We start from the raw sequence: 17,651 nt of genomic DNA, 5'->3' as shown, positions 1-17,651 counted from the left end.
GGCAGGTGGTCATAATGTTATGGCTGATCAGTGTATGTAGTGGAAGCTGAATATTTAAGACACTGGACCTCTCAGCAGAAGGGCGTGAGGTTGTGCTGGGCCCCGGAGCAAGGCCCTCAACTGCTCAGTTGTATAAATAAAATAAGTAATAGTAAGTTGCTGTGGATAAGGGTGTCGTAGTTCAACATTTGTATTGACGGACCCGGACAGTGGACCCTCAGCGCTCTCTTTTGTCGAGGGATTAAGATTTAGAAGGCAGTTCTCCGTGCCGCTGATTACAGTATATAGTATATTCACCAGTGCTGAAATAAAGCATGATAATGGATTTTCTTTACCATCCTATCGTAGAAACGCTGTCCTTCAGCACCAGTGATGTGATTCCTTCAGTTGTTGATTGGCTGTACTGGAGACAAAGGGGTTAAACATAGCCCTCTCTCTCTCTCTCTCTCTCTCTCTCTCTCTCTCTCTCTCTCTCTCTCTCTCTCTCCCCTTCACTCCTCGTCTCTTTCTCCCCTACATGCTGCGTAACCGAGCGTGAGGGTGCGTCGCACCGGGTTCTCTCGGCTCTTCCGAGCAAAATGCTGCATTCGAGGAAGGAGTGACGAGTTGCTTCTTTTTTTTACCTTTTCTTTTTTTCATATCCTTTGCTGGAGCGCCTCGTGTTATGGATCAGAGCATCGCATGCTCGTTCTCTCGCTCCTTCTAGGTTCCCTGGCGTCGCCGCTCCATCCTGAGGAGAGAGAAGCGATGCCGGAGGTAAGAACGGAAGAGTGAGACTGAGAGAGAGAGAAAGAGAGAGAGAGAGAGAGATGTGCTGTAATGGTGCTGGTGCATTTTCTGCAGAGATTTCCAGCGTGTATTATTAATAGAATAGAGTACCGCGTGGATTCAGTGCATCACTGGGGAAGAGTGTGTGTGTGTGTGTGTGTGTGTGTGTGTGATGAAGGTGTTGCTTTAATGAGGGCCCTAGGAGGCGTTTATGGTAATCGGAGATCTGCAGCCACGCGCGTGCGGTAATCTCACGAGGGCTCTGGAAGTTCTACCTAGGACAGCGACTCTGACTCACGTAATGTGACAGTGTGTGTGTGGGTGGGTGGCTGTTATGTGTGAATGTGTGTGTGTGTGTTTTGTCCATATGGCTTCAGTGGGCCTGGTAACTGTGTGTGAACGTTACACATTCAGTCACCTCAGCAGTTTCCTCGCTCTATAACTCATCATGGCCAACAGGGTTGCCAATTCTGCCTAAATGAATTATTGATTATTACATGGGTATCATTCTGGGAATTCAAATAAAGTTAAAGGTGCATTTGCTTACAGCACAGTGAAATTCTTCACCTATCCCAGCGGGGGTCTAAGCCCAGGTTCAGCCATAAAACTGAGCCCCTATGGCGCAGAGGGTTAAGGGCTTTGCTCATGGCTCAAAAGCAGTGCTCGAATTAAGGGGGGCTGGGGGATCCGGGACCCTCCATAAGGCATTGGGGGGGGGGGGGGGTCCCCAAGATTTTTTAAATAAAAAATATACACAACAAATTACACAACAACTGGGGACCCCCATTCAATTCAGGGTTTCTATTGAGTCTTACAAAGTTTATAAACATACAAATAAAATACAAATACAAATAAGAAATGGACTGTTGTAGGTCTTTAATAAATTTAAACAGGTCTGAATTTTGTGTCCTTGTAACGCTACCTTTAATGATCCCGCAACTCTTTATAATGTTTTTGTTTGTTAGTTTCCTTGGTTGTTGTAGTTCTTTCTTTCGCTGGTCCAAATATAATTCCCCGTCTCATGACTAAAAATGAGACCAACATTTAACAGCCAATCAGTTTTCTCGATCAGATTTTTATCAAATCTCTCTCAGACTGTACCACAGACGTAAAACGGATTTTATTTTTAGTGCAAGTTCACCGATATTTCGCTTGAAAATTTTATTTTTACGGCTTGTTGAAGGCCAGTTGCTAACCATGTATTTGTGCGTTTATGATTTCTCAATGGTCTTAAATGTCTTAAAAAGTTTGTAATAAATAGTTAGTATAAAAATAGCTAGTTCCGGTTCATTCCGAGACCAGGTCAATCAACCCGCTGTCTACTGTTAGAATAAAATCCATTTATTCACAGATAGATTTGTGTTTGTCAGTAAGTGTTTAACTCTCGAGTGCTCAGCTCAATATGTAGTCTAAATCACTATCAGGGGTTTGCCAGATCAGCATCACTTAACAGTCGATAAAGCTGCTTATGGAGGGCGACGATACTGCTTTTCTTCGGACTGTGGACCAGCAGTGTACAAGTGTGTATGAGTTTGTAATGCAGAGTCCTCGACTTTGGTGCCTAGAATTAATGTGCATTCTGAAAGATCAGACCAAACAAGAGGAAAAAAGGTTATGAACTCTGGTTGTGATCTGGCAACTTGAACCATATTCTGAGGTAATCGGGTAGACATGTGGCCTCATCACATACACCGATCAGCCATAATATTAATCAGTGATTAAATTGTTGGATTTCTGATTAGAATGTTATGGGTTCAAATCCCAGCACCAGCAAGCTGCTACTGTTGGGCCCTTGAGCAAGGCCCTTAACCCTCTGGATAAGGGCGTCAAGTTACAATTGCACTTGTCAATGTATGGTATATATATTAATTGGCAGATTTTTAAAATTGATGTGTGACAAGAAGGAAAAATGGGCAAGCTGACCAAATGACCTTCTTCATGGTAACAGTAGTGTTCTCTTTCAGCATGATACATTTCCTGTGCATCCACACTGCAAAACACCATTCTGGAACGGTTTGAGAAACAGGAACAAAGAGTTCAAGGGGTTGATCCTCAAATTCCTCAGTTCTCAGTCTGATAGAATGTGTATGCACCATGCAAACAAAAGTATAACTCAAACAAGTGTAAAATTTACCACCTTCAGACTGACCAAAGTCCAATGCCTTAACCACTAAGCTACCACCTCCCCAAGTCCTATACATGGAGGCCCCACCTCACAAAGCACCGGCTGCTAGTGTCTTGGTACCAGATCCCACAGCAGACCTTCAGAGGTCTTGTGTAGTCTTGAAGGCTCCAATCTCCATATCAAGGATACATTATAAGATATTAGATGTGTTTTGTGGATGTTCTTCGGTTTGGTGTATGTAGCATAAAGCATCTCCTTGTCCGACCGATAGACTTCATCATTGTCCTAACGTAAAAATACGTAATCATCACGCGACTGTTTGGACGTCAAGCTGAGAGGGTTCGCTCTCTGCCGCCGGGCTAATGGATACACATGCCGCTATAACGGCAGAGATAAAAGCATTAGCTTCTTGTAGCTTCAGTCATCTCATCGTCTCATCGAAGTTTCATTCAGCGATCACTTGATTTTTGAAACCATGATGCTAGGTGTGAACCGCTAATCATTTATCTCACCATTACCCCCAAGTTGCATGTAAATGTCAGGTGTGAACAGAGTACTGGATTAGAATTAATGCCTCATCCAAGCACTAGAGTGAGAGTAACGAAGAGGGTCATTTTTAGCATATGATTAGCACAGAGACAATACGTAGGTAACTAGCTATTCATGCTAACAGCATGATGACATTAGGAATATTTTACTGATGGACTTGTTTGTCTGTAATGTCAAGCACAGGACTGCACATCCAGGGAACATGCTCTGGTGAGGAGATGTGGATGAAATGTGATCATACTTCATGCTGGATTTATTCCATGAGACTTGTGGTATATTCTGTTAAATAGGGGTGAAGGTATTGAGGTTTTTTTTTCTCTTTTCCTTTCCTGCTGTGATACAAGAGAAGAAGAAGTGAGCAGTCAGCACTTCAGATATGACTTAATCTCTGTGTGTGTGTGTGTGTGTGTGTGTGTGTGTGTGTGTGTGTGTGTGTGTGTGTGATGGACATCGACGCTTCTGTTTTTTTAATCAACAATGCCCTTGAAGGTATTTCCGTTTTCATAAGTGTGTGTGTGTGTGTGTGTGTGTGTGTGTGTGTGTGTGTGTGTGTGTGTTTGTGTCCTTTGTCTCAAAATAGATCCATATTGGCGGTCCACTCTAATAGCCGAGGTGTGTGTGTGTGTGTGTGTGTGTGTGTGTGTGTGTGTGTGTGTGTGTGTGTGTGTGTGTGTGTGTGTGTGTGTGTATGTATACAGAAGGTTCATTGAAAGTAAGTATTTACTAATAATCATAAGCCATTTCAGAGTGATGCCAAAGGGGCATCTTTGATTACGGTTAAGGGCAGGATTAAAGGCGGGACTAAGATGATAGAGTTAAGATCAAGATGAGGTGGAGTTAAAGGTAAGATGTGGAGGTGTTTGATTTTTTTAGAGAGAGGTCATGAGTTCGAATCCCAATGACAAGCTTGGCCAGGAGTACAAAAAGAAGCTAATTTATTTGTGCTTTCTTAGTGGGAGGGGCATACTTTATCTCCTGTCAATCACAGCAGCAATAGCCAATCGTAGGCCTTTGTTGAGCTCATGTATGTGGAAGAGTGCTGACAGCTGTTTGCTGTGTTATGCTGTCTCAGTAACGATCAGCACAGGTTATAGCATTATATAAGTAAGAGTCAGGTAAGAATACAATGGAGTGGGGGGGATGGGGGGGCTAAAACCAAAACATGAAGTTAAGGATTATGTGAGGTGAAGCTTACAATGGGGGTGGAGTTAAAATAAGGGTGGAGCTCAAATAAAAACATTACTATTCAGATTAAGGTCAGGCGGGTGTGGTGTTAATGTGAATGGCGGGGTTTAGAGGAAGGTGTTTAGGGCATGGTTACTGTGGGATGGGATCAAAGTGAGGGTTGATGAATACGAAAGTGTGTAAAGTGTTGCTGAAAGAAATTTCACTCTTTACAGTTTTATTAATCTCACATGAATTCATGTTTTTATTCAATTTGTAAAATACACAAGGTTAGTGATAGGAGAACTATTCACACACACACACACACACACACACACACACACACACACACACACACACACACACACACACACACACACACACACACACACAGAGAGAGAGCAAGAGAGAAAGGGATAGAGAGAGATAGAGTGAGAGGGCATGATAGAGGGATAGATCAAGAGAGTGAGAGAGCAAGTGTTTGTGTGTGTGTGTGTGTGAGAGAGAGAGAGAGAGAGAGAGAGAGAGAGAGAGAGAGAGAGAGAGAGAGAGAGAGAGAGAGAGAGAGAGAGAGAGAGAGAGAGAGAGAGAGAGAGCATGCCATTGCTCAGCAGAAAGGTGATAGTGTGTAAATTTGTGATGACTCGTGTGTTCTTGAGCTCCTCGTCCCTCCTCAACACCATCAATACACTGCTTTATACAGAACCACTTTTAGTGTATTGTTGCCTGCTTATTATTATCATTATAAATTAGTCCTATAATATTAGATTGTTCACCTTATTCTCAAGCACTAATATCTTATTTTTGACTTTTCAAAACTTTACACTGTAATGAATAAATTGTATGAATATACTGAATTCATGATCAGCATCATTTTCAAAGTCTCAAAATATCACTTGCTTCTAGAAAAGAGTGAGTGAGAGTGAAGAATAATTCATCCATATTTATATATATTAATACTATTTAAAATCATTATTCGGGGTGTAACAGTAGTCGTATTCAAACCGAAATTTTGAGTTCCCACTCAAAGTGGCGGACCGAAAGTTTGTTTAGTCTCCGCCTCATAATTTGAGCGCATTTTCTAAAATTATTATTAAACTTGAAAACATACACAACAGGGCCAAAGGTATAAAAATAACTTGGAGTTATTGTCACTAGCAGTGTCTCTGGATACTCCGTACCAGAAATACGGTTTGTATCGCGTTGTTTCGCGCACGGGGCGAAATCACGATCCCTTCTGGTTTTACGTCTCATGACATCTAATTCTTTAGCGTTTGCTTTCACATATCGAGGGAGTGGATGAATGAAGGATGGAAGGAATGAAGACATTTGTTAAAATATGCTGAAATAAATAGAACAGTGAAGTAGAGCATATATTTTTAAAGTTAAATATTAAATGTAAAACACACACACACACACACACACACACACACACACACACACACACACACACACACACACACACACACACACACAAGTTTTACCAAATGGGGTCTAACAAATGTAAAATATGAAATTTAAATTTTTTTTTTAATTTAATTTGATTTTATCAATTTAATTTGTGCCAATTTAATCGGTTATTAAATGTAATCAATACAATAATTCTATTGTTTTATTATTCTATTGTATTTTTATATATTTTACTTTTATAAAATATCATTTTATTAATTAAACCGAGCAGGCATTTTTTATTTAAAATTGTTTTAGAAATGTAAACTGTAGATGTTCCCAAATGTTAATAATAATAATAAACTGCGTTAATAAAAAACAAGCAATTTTATCTTTTGCATTTTTTCCCCCTAATGGTTTTAAAATTGAACCGTGACTTAAAGGCTGAGGTACGTACCGAACCGTGAATATTAGAGGTGTAATAATATTTAAATATATACATAACTATAATAGTGATAATGTATAGAGGTGGACTATGAAAGCATGAGCACGGCTGTTGAAAGAGACTCCTGGAAAGCCCCTCTGTTCCACAGCCTTCAGAGGGACAAGATGATGATTTCCAGCTGCTTCATCCTTCATCCCATCACCCTTCTGGGCTGCTAGTTACTTGGATGATTTATGAAAATGAGATTCTTCTATTTGTGTGTATGTGTGTGTGTGCGTGTGTGTGTGTGTGTGTGTGTGTGTGTGTGTTTATTTCAGACATTTACCACAACCTCTCACTAATACTAAATGAAATCATCATTCTGTGTCCTTACCGCAATCCTGAGACAATTTGAGTCCCCAGAAACACAATAGTGTGTGTGTGTGTGTGTGTGTGTGTGTGTGTGTGTGTGTGTGTGTGTGTGTGTGTGTGTGTGTGTGTGTGAGGGAGAGAGAGAGAGAGAGAGAGAGAGAGAGAGAGAGAGAGAGAGAGAGAGAGAAAGAGATTTTTTATGAATATTTAAAACCAAAAAAAGCAACATTGTCATGATACACCTATTGAGAGAAAATTCAGTCCCCACAATAACGGAATATGTGTGTGTGTGTGTGTGTGTGTGTGTGTGTGTGTGTGTGTGTGTGTGTGTGTGTGTGTGTGTGTGTGTGTGTGTGTGGGCTTCAGTAAGATATGGGGCAACCCTGTCTCCTCAATTTTCAGCCCACTCCCTGTGGGCCATTGTTGCCATAGCAACAGATCACGATGTAAAACGGTAACTGTGTGTGTGTGTGTGTGTGTGTGTGTGTGTGTGTGTGTGTGTGTGTGTGTGTGTGTGTGTGTGTCTGTGTGTGTCTGTGCGCACATCCATGCTGCAGTGACTAAAACTACACTTCGTTGCATACTGATGTTAGACCATTGTAGGTTTCACACACACACACACACACACACACACACACACACACACACACACACACACACACACAGCACAAGTCAAGTGAAGTTTATTTCTATTGCGCTTTTCACAACGGACATTTTCTCCATGCAGTTTTACAGAATTTTAACAGTTATGTGTATTTATCCCTGATGAGCAGCCGTGGTGACTGTGGCATTGAAAAACTCCCTTAGATGTTATGAGGAAGAAACCTTGAGAGGAACCAGACTCAAAAGGGGAACCTCATCCCCATTCGGGTGATATCAAGAGTCCCCACAACACATGGAATAGCTACTGTTTAAAATGATCTTGTTGGGGTAAACATTCTGTATTGTAATATTTTACACAGAAAAGTTATGAAGGTTGGGATGTTGGGATTTGGGGTGGGGTTAGGGGCGGGGTTTGGTGCAGGGTTAAGGGTGGGGCTATCTTTTTTACGAGTTCATTTTCCTGATATTTAATAAAATACAAATATGATGCATGCCGGGTCACTGCCTCCAACCTTCCTCACATATTCATTGTTATGAAACCCCACTCACTCCAAATTTTTCATGAATTATTAGAGGTTTCATTGTCAAGTCAAGTCAAGTCAAGTTTATTTGTATAGCGCTTTTCACAACAGACATTGTCTCAAAGCAGCTTTACAGAAAACAACAGTGAAGGTGAATGGTGTGCATTTGTCCCTGATGAGCAAGCCGTGGCGAAAGTGGCAAGGAAAAACTCCCTTGGATGATATGAGGAAAGTGCGTATTTATTGATGATCTACATCCTGTCACACTTCTTGTCCTGGTGGTGTTCTAGAGGAAGTAGCCACTGTCGTAGATTGTTCAATTTTACATCAGTCTCATAATGGAAAATTGATCTTATAGTGCTGGAAAAAAGAAGGGGGAAAATGCGTTCATGTAATATTAATCAGCCGTGACCTCAATTATCGCGAGACACTCAAAGAGCAACACCTCGATGTCTGTCTGTATCTCTCTCCCTACAGACACGCTCCTGATTCTGAACATCATCATCCCTGTCTACCACATAAAGTACCACCTATCCTGACACCCACCCAGCCCTGCACACCCCTGCTGGCGCCATGACTACCTCAGCCCTGCGGCGGCAGGTAAAAAACATCGTCCACAACTACTCAGAGGCCGAAGTAAAAGTGCGAGAGGCGACCTCTAATGACCCCTGGGGTCCATCCAGCTCTCTGATGTCGGAGATCGCCGAGCTGACATTCAGCGTTGCCGCCTTTAGCGAGGTCATGGCCATGGTGTGGAAACGCCTCAACGATCACGGCAAGAACTGGAGGCACGTCTACAAGGTCATAATGTGCTTATAACATGCTTATTACTATGTCTCTGTCTATAGGTATCTAATTATTAGCATAATTACAAGGTGGTATCAAAAAGTTTCAGGACTAGCTCTGTTTACCAGAAAGTACTTTATTTTTCTACACACTATTACATTCAAAATAGTCCCTTGCACAGCAATACAGTGCCCCCAGTGTTCCTGCCACTTCTGGAATGTGTCCTGGAAGCGAATTTCACATTCGCTCTTTGTTTAAATTTGTTGTCTGTGATGAAATCTTAGAACTTTTTGATACTACCTCTTAATACCAGTACAAAAACAAAACACAATCGAAAATGTTAGCTCTGGAACAACGAAGCGGTCATGCTAGCCACTTGTCATCAAAGGCCCATTTTTTTATTTAGGCCCTGACCCTGCTTGATTACTTGGCTAAGACGGGTTCGGAGCGCGTAGCGCAGCAATGCCGTGAAAACGCCTTCACCATTCAGACGCTTCGTGACTTTCAGTTCGTGGACCGGGACGGGCGCGATCAAGGTGTGAACGTGCGAGAGAAGGCCAAGCAGCTGGTGGCGTTGCTCAGGGATGAGGACAGGCTCCGACACGAGAGGGCACTGGCTCTCAAGACCAAAGAGCGGTTAGCAAGCGCAGGAGGAGGAGGGGGTTCAGGCACAGCACCTGCTTCATACCCCAGCAGGAGGAGCAGCCAGCCAAGCATGGCAGCACTGTACGGAGAGGAGTTCAGCCGCTCCAGAGGGTCTCCATCCTCCTTTACCTGTAAGTCAACTGTGTGGAAATCTTAAGCTAGCAATTTAGTCCTTTCTCCAAACTCACTATAGATTTCATGTCTCTCTTATATTACCTTTCATTTCTCTGTCAATCTCTTCCAGCATCCCCCTCGTCTCCAAGAGCTTCTGATCTGGAGCATTCACGGCCTCAAACCAGCGGAGAGGAAGAGCTGCAGCTACAGCTGGCACTTGCAATGAGTCGAGAGGTAACACAAACACACTGCATTATCCAACATTTAAGCTTACATCATCTAACACGTCTAATCAGTGTAGCATGTGTACTGTTTGTGTATACATGTTTTTATTATTCAAGTTTGGTTTCTTTTTTTGAAGGAGCAGCGCAAAGGTCAGGATGATGAAACCCAAGATGAGAAAGCTGTAGATATGAGCAGGAAAGGCAGTGACTCTGGACCTGGGGAGGTAGGAGAACAACAATCCACTCCTCCATCTATTACTACCATGAGCAAATCCTTATTTTTTTTTGCTTCCAAAAGAAGGTACCATCCGTGGCCACTTGCAGAATTCAACAAACTCCAGTGACAGAAAAAGTTGGAACACTGTGTAAAATGTACCGAAAAACAAAATGCAATAATTTGCAAATCTCATAAACCCATATTTTATTCACAGTAACTTTCTTTTCGGCTTCTCCCGTTAGGGGTCGCCACAGCGGATCCTCCGCACGTTTGATTTGGCACATGTTTTACGCTGGATGCCCTTCCTAACGCAACCCTCCCCAATTTATCCGGGCTTGGGACCGGCACTAAGAGTGGCTGGGGATGGTTCCCTGACCGGGAATCGAACCCGGGTTTATTCACAGTAGAACATATAAAAAAAAATCTCAAATGTTGCAAATGTACCATTTTAAGGAAAAAGATAATTAAGGAAATTTTAAATGTAATAATTACAACACGTCTCAGAAAAGTTGGGACGAGGCCTCAAAAGTCTGGAAAAAGTAAGTGATATTAAAATTAAACAGTTGGAGAAACATTTTTTTTAACTAAACTTTTTTTCGGATTCTCCCGTTAGGGGGTCGCCACAGCGGCTCCTCCGCATGTTTGATTTGGCATATGCTTTTACGCTGGATGCCCTTCCTAAAGCAACCCTCCCTAATTTATCCGGGCTTGGGGCCGACACTGAAGGTGGCTGGGGTTGGTTCCCTGACCGGGGATAGAACCTAGGCTGCAGCGGTGAGAGCGCCGCATCCCACCCACTAGACTACCAGGGAACCCCATTTTTAAATAATTAGCTTAAATCTTTGAGAGGCAGAGTAACTCAGAATTAAAGATGGGCAGAGCTTCACCAATCTGGTGAAATTGTCAAACAATTTCAGAATAATGTTCAACATCAAATTGCAAAACAGTTGAATATCTCCAAAAGTTTAAAAGAATCTGGAGAAATCTCTGTGCACAAGGGACAGTGTAGAAAAATCAATATTTGATGCCCATGATCTTCGCACCCTCAGGCGGCACTGAATTTAAAACAGTCTCATTAACACCTCCAGTAATAATTGTCTGTAAACACAGTTTGCCATGTCATCTACAAATGCAGGTTAATTCTCTATCATTAAAAAAAAAAAGGCATGCATAAACATTATCCAGAAATGTCGTCATCCTTTCTGGGCCAAAGCTCTTTTAAAATATACTGTGGCAAAGTGGAAAATAGTTTTAAAAATTTTTATTTCTCCTGGAGACCATGGACACTACGTCCTCCAGACTAAAGAAGAGAGGGACCATTTAGCTTGTTTTTAGCGCTCAGTTCAAAAAGCTGCATCTCTGATGGTATGGGAGTGCATAAGTGCCTGTGGAATGGGCAGCTTGCACATTTGGAAAGGCTTCATCAATGGTAAAGGGTATATACAGTTTTTAGAGCAACAGATGCTTCATCCAAAAAAAAAAATAAATTCAGGAAAGGCCTTGCATATTTGAGCAAGACATTGGTAACTGCATACCGCATCTATTACAATAGCATGACTTAGTAGTAAACGATTCCAGGTGCTAAACTGGCCTGCCTAGACCTTTTACCATTTGAAAACATTTGGGGCAAATGAAAAACACAACAAAGGACACCCAAAACTGCTAAACATCTAGAATCCTGTATCAGGCGTTCCTCTCCTAAAACTTCAGCAGCTTGTCTCCTCTGTCTCCAGATGTACATTTTGCACAGTATCCCAGTGTTTTTGGACTTGAGGTTGTAGTTAACCAGAAATGGCAAAAGTACACACATCCTTCACTTAAATAGAAGTGCAGATACTGGGTTTTTAAAAGACTCTAGTGAAAGTTGTAGTTTTGACTACACATTTTTACTCAAGTTAAAGTAAAGAAGTTTGGGCTTTGACATGTTCTTCAGTAAAAAGTAGCCTTTATTACTACCTGTTTTAGTGTCATGCTGGTAACTGAACCTCACAACATATTAATATATTAATACAAAATCTAATTTTAAATTGTGTCGTCTAATAAATGTATCCAGGTTGAACATCCACCATATAGAACACAAGCAGAGAAAAGATGATGGTGATCAGGAATGTCTCTGTTCTCAGCCATGTTTACATCACTGACTCCCTCTGTCTCATCCACGTTACCCCTATACTTATTGTTACCTTCTGCTTTGCTCATTGTTAGCTTCATAAACTAGCCTACGTCTGTGGTTCATGAGAGACAGAAAATAAGTTGTAGATTGAAAAAACGCCAGGAAAACAGGTTGATGGGCTGAAAATGGTGCAGTGAGAAAAAAAAAACATGGACCATGTCATCAAATAGATTAAAACTAGACTGGTTAAAAAGTTAAGAAATAGAACAATACACCAGGTGAATACATAAGAAATGCCTCTAAAACCAAACACTGGAGATAACCATTGTGTATTGTTCAAATTGATCACTTGTGCTACCAAATAATCATCTAACTTAAGTAAATGTTGGTAACACAGCAGGGTGAGACTTTGGAAAATGAATGAAACCAGTAAGAGAATAAAAACACAAGGCTTTTTCTAGACTCTGAAACTGGCAGCCAGTGAATAGGATTTTCTTTAACAGCTCTATTGGAATGTGATTGTCTTTATGATCTATTTGTTTTTTCAGTCAGCCATGATTCATTTAGTCGATATATTTGGACCATCTGGGCCATCTGGACCATCTGGACCAATTGAACAATCCGACGCACCAACCAGTGATGATCTCTGGGATGCCCAGCCCTCCTGCCCTGTAACTTCTGATCCCTGGGAGTCTGTTTGTAAGTTGCAGAATCCATCATCTCACTTTTATGTGGTTTAAAAGCAATACTTTTTCAACTTATTGTTCTTAGATGAATATTAAATGTGAGTAAAAAGAACCAGAAAAAGAGAAATACATACTGTTTTCTGGATTTCCTGTCCTCAGCTGTGGTTAATACCAGTACACCTGTAGTTGGAAGTCCCTGGAAATCCCACCCCTCTTCCAGTAGCCCAGATCACCAGTGGGTTAAGACCCAATCTCCTCTGGACCCATGGGGAGGACTGCCCACTAAGACCACATCTAAATCCTCAGAAAAACCCTGGAGGAGTCCTGTTCGGCCAGGTACTGCTCAGAATAAACTAAATCGCAGAAAACCCTTCACACAATCTATATAGACATGGTTGATTTGACACCTAGTGTGTTTTGTGACAAGCCTCAGCAGGAGTCGACCCATTTACCATTCATGAGGAAGAGGAACCTGGAGTCAGACGACCTAACAGTGTGTTCAGCCCTCGTTGTGAGAGTCCAGCAGGTATTTCTATTTTTTTCTCAACCTGTCCAGCATTTATTTTGTGTTTGTCATGTGCTTTTGTCCATTAGACACGTTTCTTCCTATTGGTAATCCCTTATAGTCACCATATTAAAGGCTGTTAATATGTACATACTGTTTTTCTCACTATGACCAGTAGTTGTGAAATTGGGTCAGCATTACTATATATTCTAAAAGCAAGGAGAAACTATCTGTACTGTAGACAACGGCTGATAGAATACATTTGTCCCTTTATTTCAGATATAGACCCATTTTCTGACCTGGTGGTGGGTGGGCAGGTAAACGGCAGAGTCGAGGCAAGTTCGGTGACCTTTGACCAGGCTCATCTTGGGCCCCCACTGGATTCAGTGACCCCTAGAAAGTGCTGCACACCTGAGGCTTTCTTGGGTCCCACTGCTGCATCACTCATCAACCTAGACACACTCATTCCATCAAAACAACAGTCTCAAACACACACACCCAACCCTGCCAATGTACCAACCAAGAGCAAGAATCCCTTCCTCTCAGGTTAGACACAAAAACACACACAAAAACACTTGAATTTTTTTAACAAATCTACCCAAAATCTACCCCAAAATATCGTGATCCGAGTGCTAGACAATGGGTTAGACAGGATTAAAGGGAAAGTCTTGGATTTGAATTTAATTAGATGATTATTCGAGGGATAGAGTGGGATTGAGAATGGATTGGACGATGAAACAAGGATTGATGATGGATTAATTCATAACACCAGAACTGGGACTGACAAAGGAACTGGGATTGGAGGGGGATTATACAGCAGTGGTGGACTAAGTACACAAACCATGTAGTTGAGTTAAAGTAGAGATATTCTGTAAAATATGACTCTATTTATAGTAAAAGTGTCTATTTAAACTTTTAGATGAGTAAAAGTACAAAAGTAGTTGCCTTTAGATGTACTTAAGTATCCAAAGTAATATGATTTATTATGGCTCTAATATATTACTTAATCACCTCAGTTTATGTGAAAAGACTCGAATGTGACTCTCAGCACACTGATCTATTATTAGAATGATATTAATGACTTAAACACTGATTGATATCTATTCAAATTATCATGAGCCCAAAACCTTAATTTCAACTGAGAATCGCACAAATGGGGTCATGGGTTTTGGGGTGAGTTCAAGTCAGAAGATGATTTCTTCCATCATTTATTCCTCTTTAAATGTTCTGCTTGATGTTGAACTGATGCTGAACTGTATGTTGGTGATCAGTAGATACACCAAGCGCCAATCAGAACACGTGTAAAACAGAGCTTGCGCTTGACCCTGTTTGGTGACTCGCTGCGTGTTTCACCAGTTACATTTTTATCCTCGTAAATAAAAAGGAATGACTGATTTCACTAAATGTAGTTGAGTTAAAAGTAAAATATTTTACTTTGAAATGTAGAATTAAATGTCTCCCCGAATAATAATTCTCCAGTAAAGTACAGATTCGTGAAAAATCAACTTAAATACAATAACGAATTTACATTCTTACTGTCCACCAGCGTTATTCAAAGATTGAACATGGGAGGGGACAAGAACTGGACTGATTGACAAGATAATGATAGGTTGTCTTGATATAAACTGGAGAAGGATTGGAAGATACAATCTTGAGATTTGATTAAAGGATTATAAATGGACTGGGAATTAAATGGGGGATAACATGATATTTGTGAGTGAATTGAAGATGCTGACAGAAACTGACAATAGATTGAAGAATGAAACAAGCATTGGGACTGGACCAGGTATGAAGACAATGGCGAAAAGATGATAATGCAGTATGTGGATCTGGATTAAGAGATCAAACAGGATCTTGAGAAGTGTATAAGGCTAAAATATGGGACATGGAGGACTAGAATAGAGCAGATAGAGTGTGACTGAAAGAATAGTAAAGAACTAGATTGGGGTTTGATTTCGGTAGATTTAGATTGGATTGGGGATATGAATTAAACTGGGACAGAATCGTTTTCTGGTTGTATTTGGTGACTGGAAGTGTAAAAGGGAATAAGATACAGAATACACAGGCTGCAATAAAACATTTCAAGAAACAAAAACTAACAAGACATAGTAGTACTTAGTATTTACAATTTTCTTCTTTTTTTTGTTTCTTTTTCTTTAGGTCTAAGCACTCCCTCGCCCACTAACCCGTTCCACTGTGACCAGCGCAGACTAACTTTGAATCAGATGCGTCCGAACTCCACTTCCCCATTGCCGGCCCATGCTTTGCCCGGTGCTCTACCCTACAGTGCCTCTCTTCCCCTGCCTTTATCCCAAAATGCACCCCAGCCTCCAGACCTACCCCCTAACCTTCCCCAGCCCTTGTTGCCCCTCTCATCAATGCCCCGCCTCCAAACAGCCCCCCAGCTCCAGAGCCACACCAACAACCCCTTTCTCTGAAGGCCAAAAAAAGGTCACTTGCTCACCATCAGAATCAAGGCTGTTAGCTAATACCCAGTTGGAGCTCAAGTGAAATATGCTGGAATAAGCTCTGAAACTGAATTTAATGTTAACACTCAAATCTGGGTTTAGCATATAAAAAAAATGACACTCTGAATGTAACACAATCTCACATTAGCCATTAGAGTCAATTTACCACTGAATTCAAGGATACATATTTCGGTATTTACACAAATAACATTTTAAGGTTACAGGAAATACCTGATTAATATCCGGTACTCTTTTAATGGTGTGCTAACAGATACTCAATCATCTACGGTCTCTAGCATGCTGCTTATGAGATGGAGTTCAGCTGTCACGTGTTGCTTATGAGATGGAGTTTAGCTGTCAGCCAGCATGGCTCTGCTCCTTGCACAACCAAACGGACCTGTCAATCAAAAGGACACGATGCTCTCCGAATCCAAAGTGTGCAGAACCAGGCTATGAATCAGACGATGGCCAATATTTCAGGAATACCGACATAAACAAACACTCAGCTACTCTTCTCTTGTACAAAACTCACTTGTTTACTATTGCCTTTGGTCTATCAAAATTCGCCTATTCAGGGTCCAACGTTGATGGTAATTCTTGGCTTTTCCATGTGCCTGATTTAATGGCCTACCCACACTGCATCAAAAGTGAAAGGTTGGGAGGGGGGGGGGGGGGGGTAGAGGGGGGCATTATCACACAACTTGGACCTCAGGAGCCCTGCTAACCAAAACCTGCACAACCTAATAACTGTTTAAAATCAGCTGTCTATACTGGGAGAATCTTAAGTAAAAGGGAACCGATGGGGAAACAAAGAGGAAAAATGAAGATGAAGTCGGGTTCTATGTTGTAATGCTGAACTACTCTATGCTGTTCTTCTAGTAAACAATATATTGATTTATTGATAAATGCAAGCTTTATTGGCTATTGCTGAATGAGTTTAGTGCATCCTGTAAGGCAAACACATCCAGGTTAATATTTAATCAAGACACATGTGATATACAGTATATCAGTAAGCAACAATAAATGAATGTCATTTGCATTTAATGGTGTTACACGTGGTTTATTAGAACTCTCATTTCCAGGGATGGCGGCTCTGACAGTTGTCCAGCTTCAAAGCACAGGTTTATATCAATGTGTTGTAAATGACATCTTTATCATTTCTTGATTATCTGCTTGATTATATTGATTATCTGAGTCTCCACTGGAGGTTTGCAACAGTCTACAATTACGCTATGCTATAACTTCAACAAAGGTCAAAGTATTTGATTAAAACAAAATCCAGAATGCTGGATTTCTGCTTGGAAGGTTGCAAGCTGAAATACCACCGCCATCAAGCTGCCACTGTTGGGCCCTTAAGCAAGGCCCTTAAACCCTTTCTGCTCCAAGGGTGCTCTATCAAGACCCCCCAGTTTCCTAATTCTCTGGGATATGCAAAGAAACAATTTCACTGTGCTGTAATATACAAGTGACAAACCTTCTATGTACCAAGCTGCCACCCCTGGGCCCTTGAGTATAGCTCTTAACATTCAAATGCTCATTTCTATAAATTCGATAACTGTAAGTCACTTTGGATAAGAAATAAATGTGAGATCAAGGGTTTAACACTTTGCGGTTTTATCGTAACATGACGAGATGCGTTGTTCCTTTATTTCTTAAAAACTTCAAGAAAGAAAAAACAGCTACCATGCTAGCGAATGAACGTTTGTTTATAGCTGCTATAGCATTACCATGTGTTACATCTTGTCTGGGTAGAAGAGAGCAAGAGAAACAGAAAATCAACAGTCAAACAGCTCAACATGTCCATACCTGCACTAGGTGGTGATGCGGTTTAGCAGGTTTCAGGTGCACTTGCTAACGTGTGTGTGTTTGTGTGTGTGTGTGTGCAAGTGAGTGGTGGTTTTGTGCACTCAAGCATGAAACTTCACACTGCTCTGGATTAAGGAGACTATTGACAGACGTTAATGCCAGTAGCTATTAA

General features: G+C 41.2%; 1 protein-coding gene across 2 annotated transcripts; it reads left to right on the top strand.

Moving 5' to 3' along the window:
• Positions 1–434: 434 nt before the first annotated feature.
• Positions 435–16,717, top strand: epn3b (epsin 3b). Of its 2 annotated transcripts, XM_083522598.1 has the most exons (10): positions 435–756; positions 8,393–8,716; positions 9,108–9,477; positions 9,591–9,694; positions 9,822–9,908; positions 12,563–12,713; positions 12,860–13,036; positions 13,128–13,226; positions 13,485–13,751; positions 15,366–16,717. In XM_083522598.1, exons 2-10 carry the CDS (start codon positions 8,489–8,491, stop codon positions 15,641–15,643), a joined length of 1,761 nt encoding a protein of 586 aa, XP_083378724.1. In that variant the 5' UTR covers positions 435–756; positions 8,393–8,488; the 3' UTR covers positions 15,644–16,717. The 2 variants fall into 2 exon arrangements, with proteins under 2 accessions (XP_083378724.1, XP_083378725.1); XM_083522599.1 differs by lacking the exon at positions 9,822–9,908.
• Positions 16,718–17,651: the final 934 nt, after the last annotated feature.

This window comes from Silurus aristotelis, assembly GCF_946808225.1.
Source record: "Silurus aristotelis genome assembly, chromosome: 20".
Classification (NCBI taxonomy): Eukaryota; Metazoa; Chordata; class Actinopteri; order Siluriformes; family Siluridae; genus Silurus; species Silurus aristotelis.
Note: the sequence above shows the minus strand (reverse complement) of the source record. Positions and strands in the feature narration are given on the sequence as shown.

What these genes read in the sequence shown, in the direction of transcription:
- epn3b (XM_083522598.1), top strand. Translation starts at nt 8,489, where the DNA reads ATGACTACCTCAGCCCTGCGGCGGCAGGTAAAAAACATCGTCCACAAC. An exon ending in CACTTGCAATGAGTCGAGAG is followed by an intron (nt 9,695 to 9,821) that starts GTAACACAAACA and finishes CTTTTTTTGAAG; the next exon opens with GAGCAGCGCAAAGGTCAGGA. An exon ending in CAAGAATCCCTTCCTCTCAG is followed by an intron (nt 13,752 to 15,365) that starts GTTAGACACAAA and finishes CTTTTTCTTTAG; the next exon opens with GTCTAAGCACTCCCTCGCCC.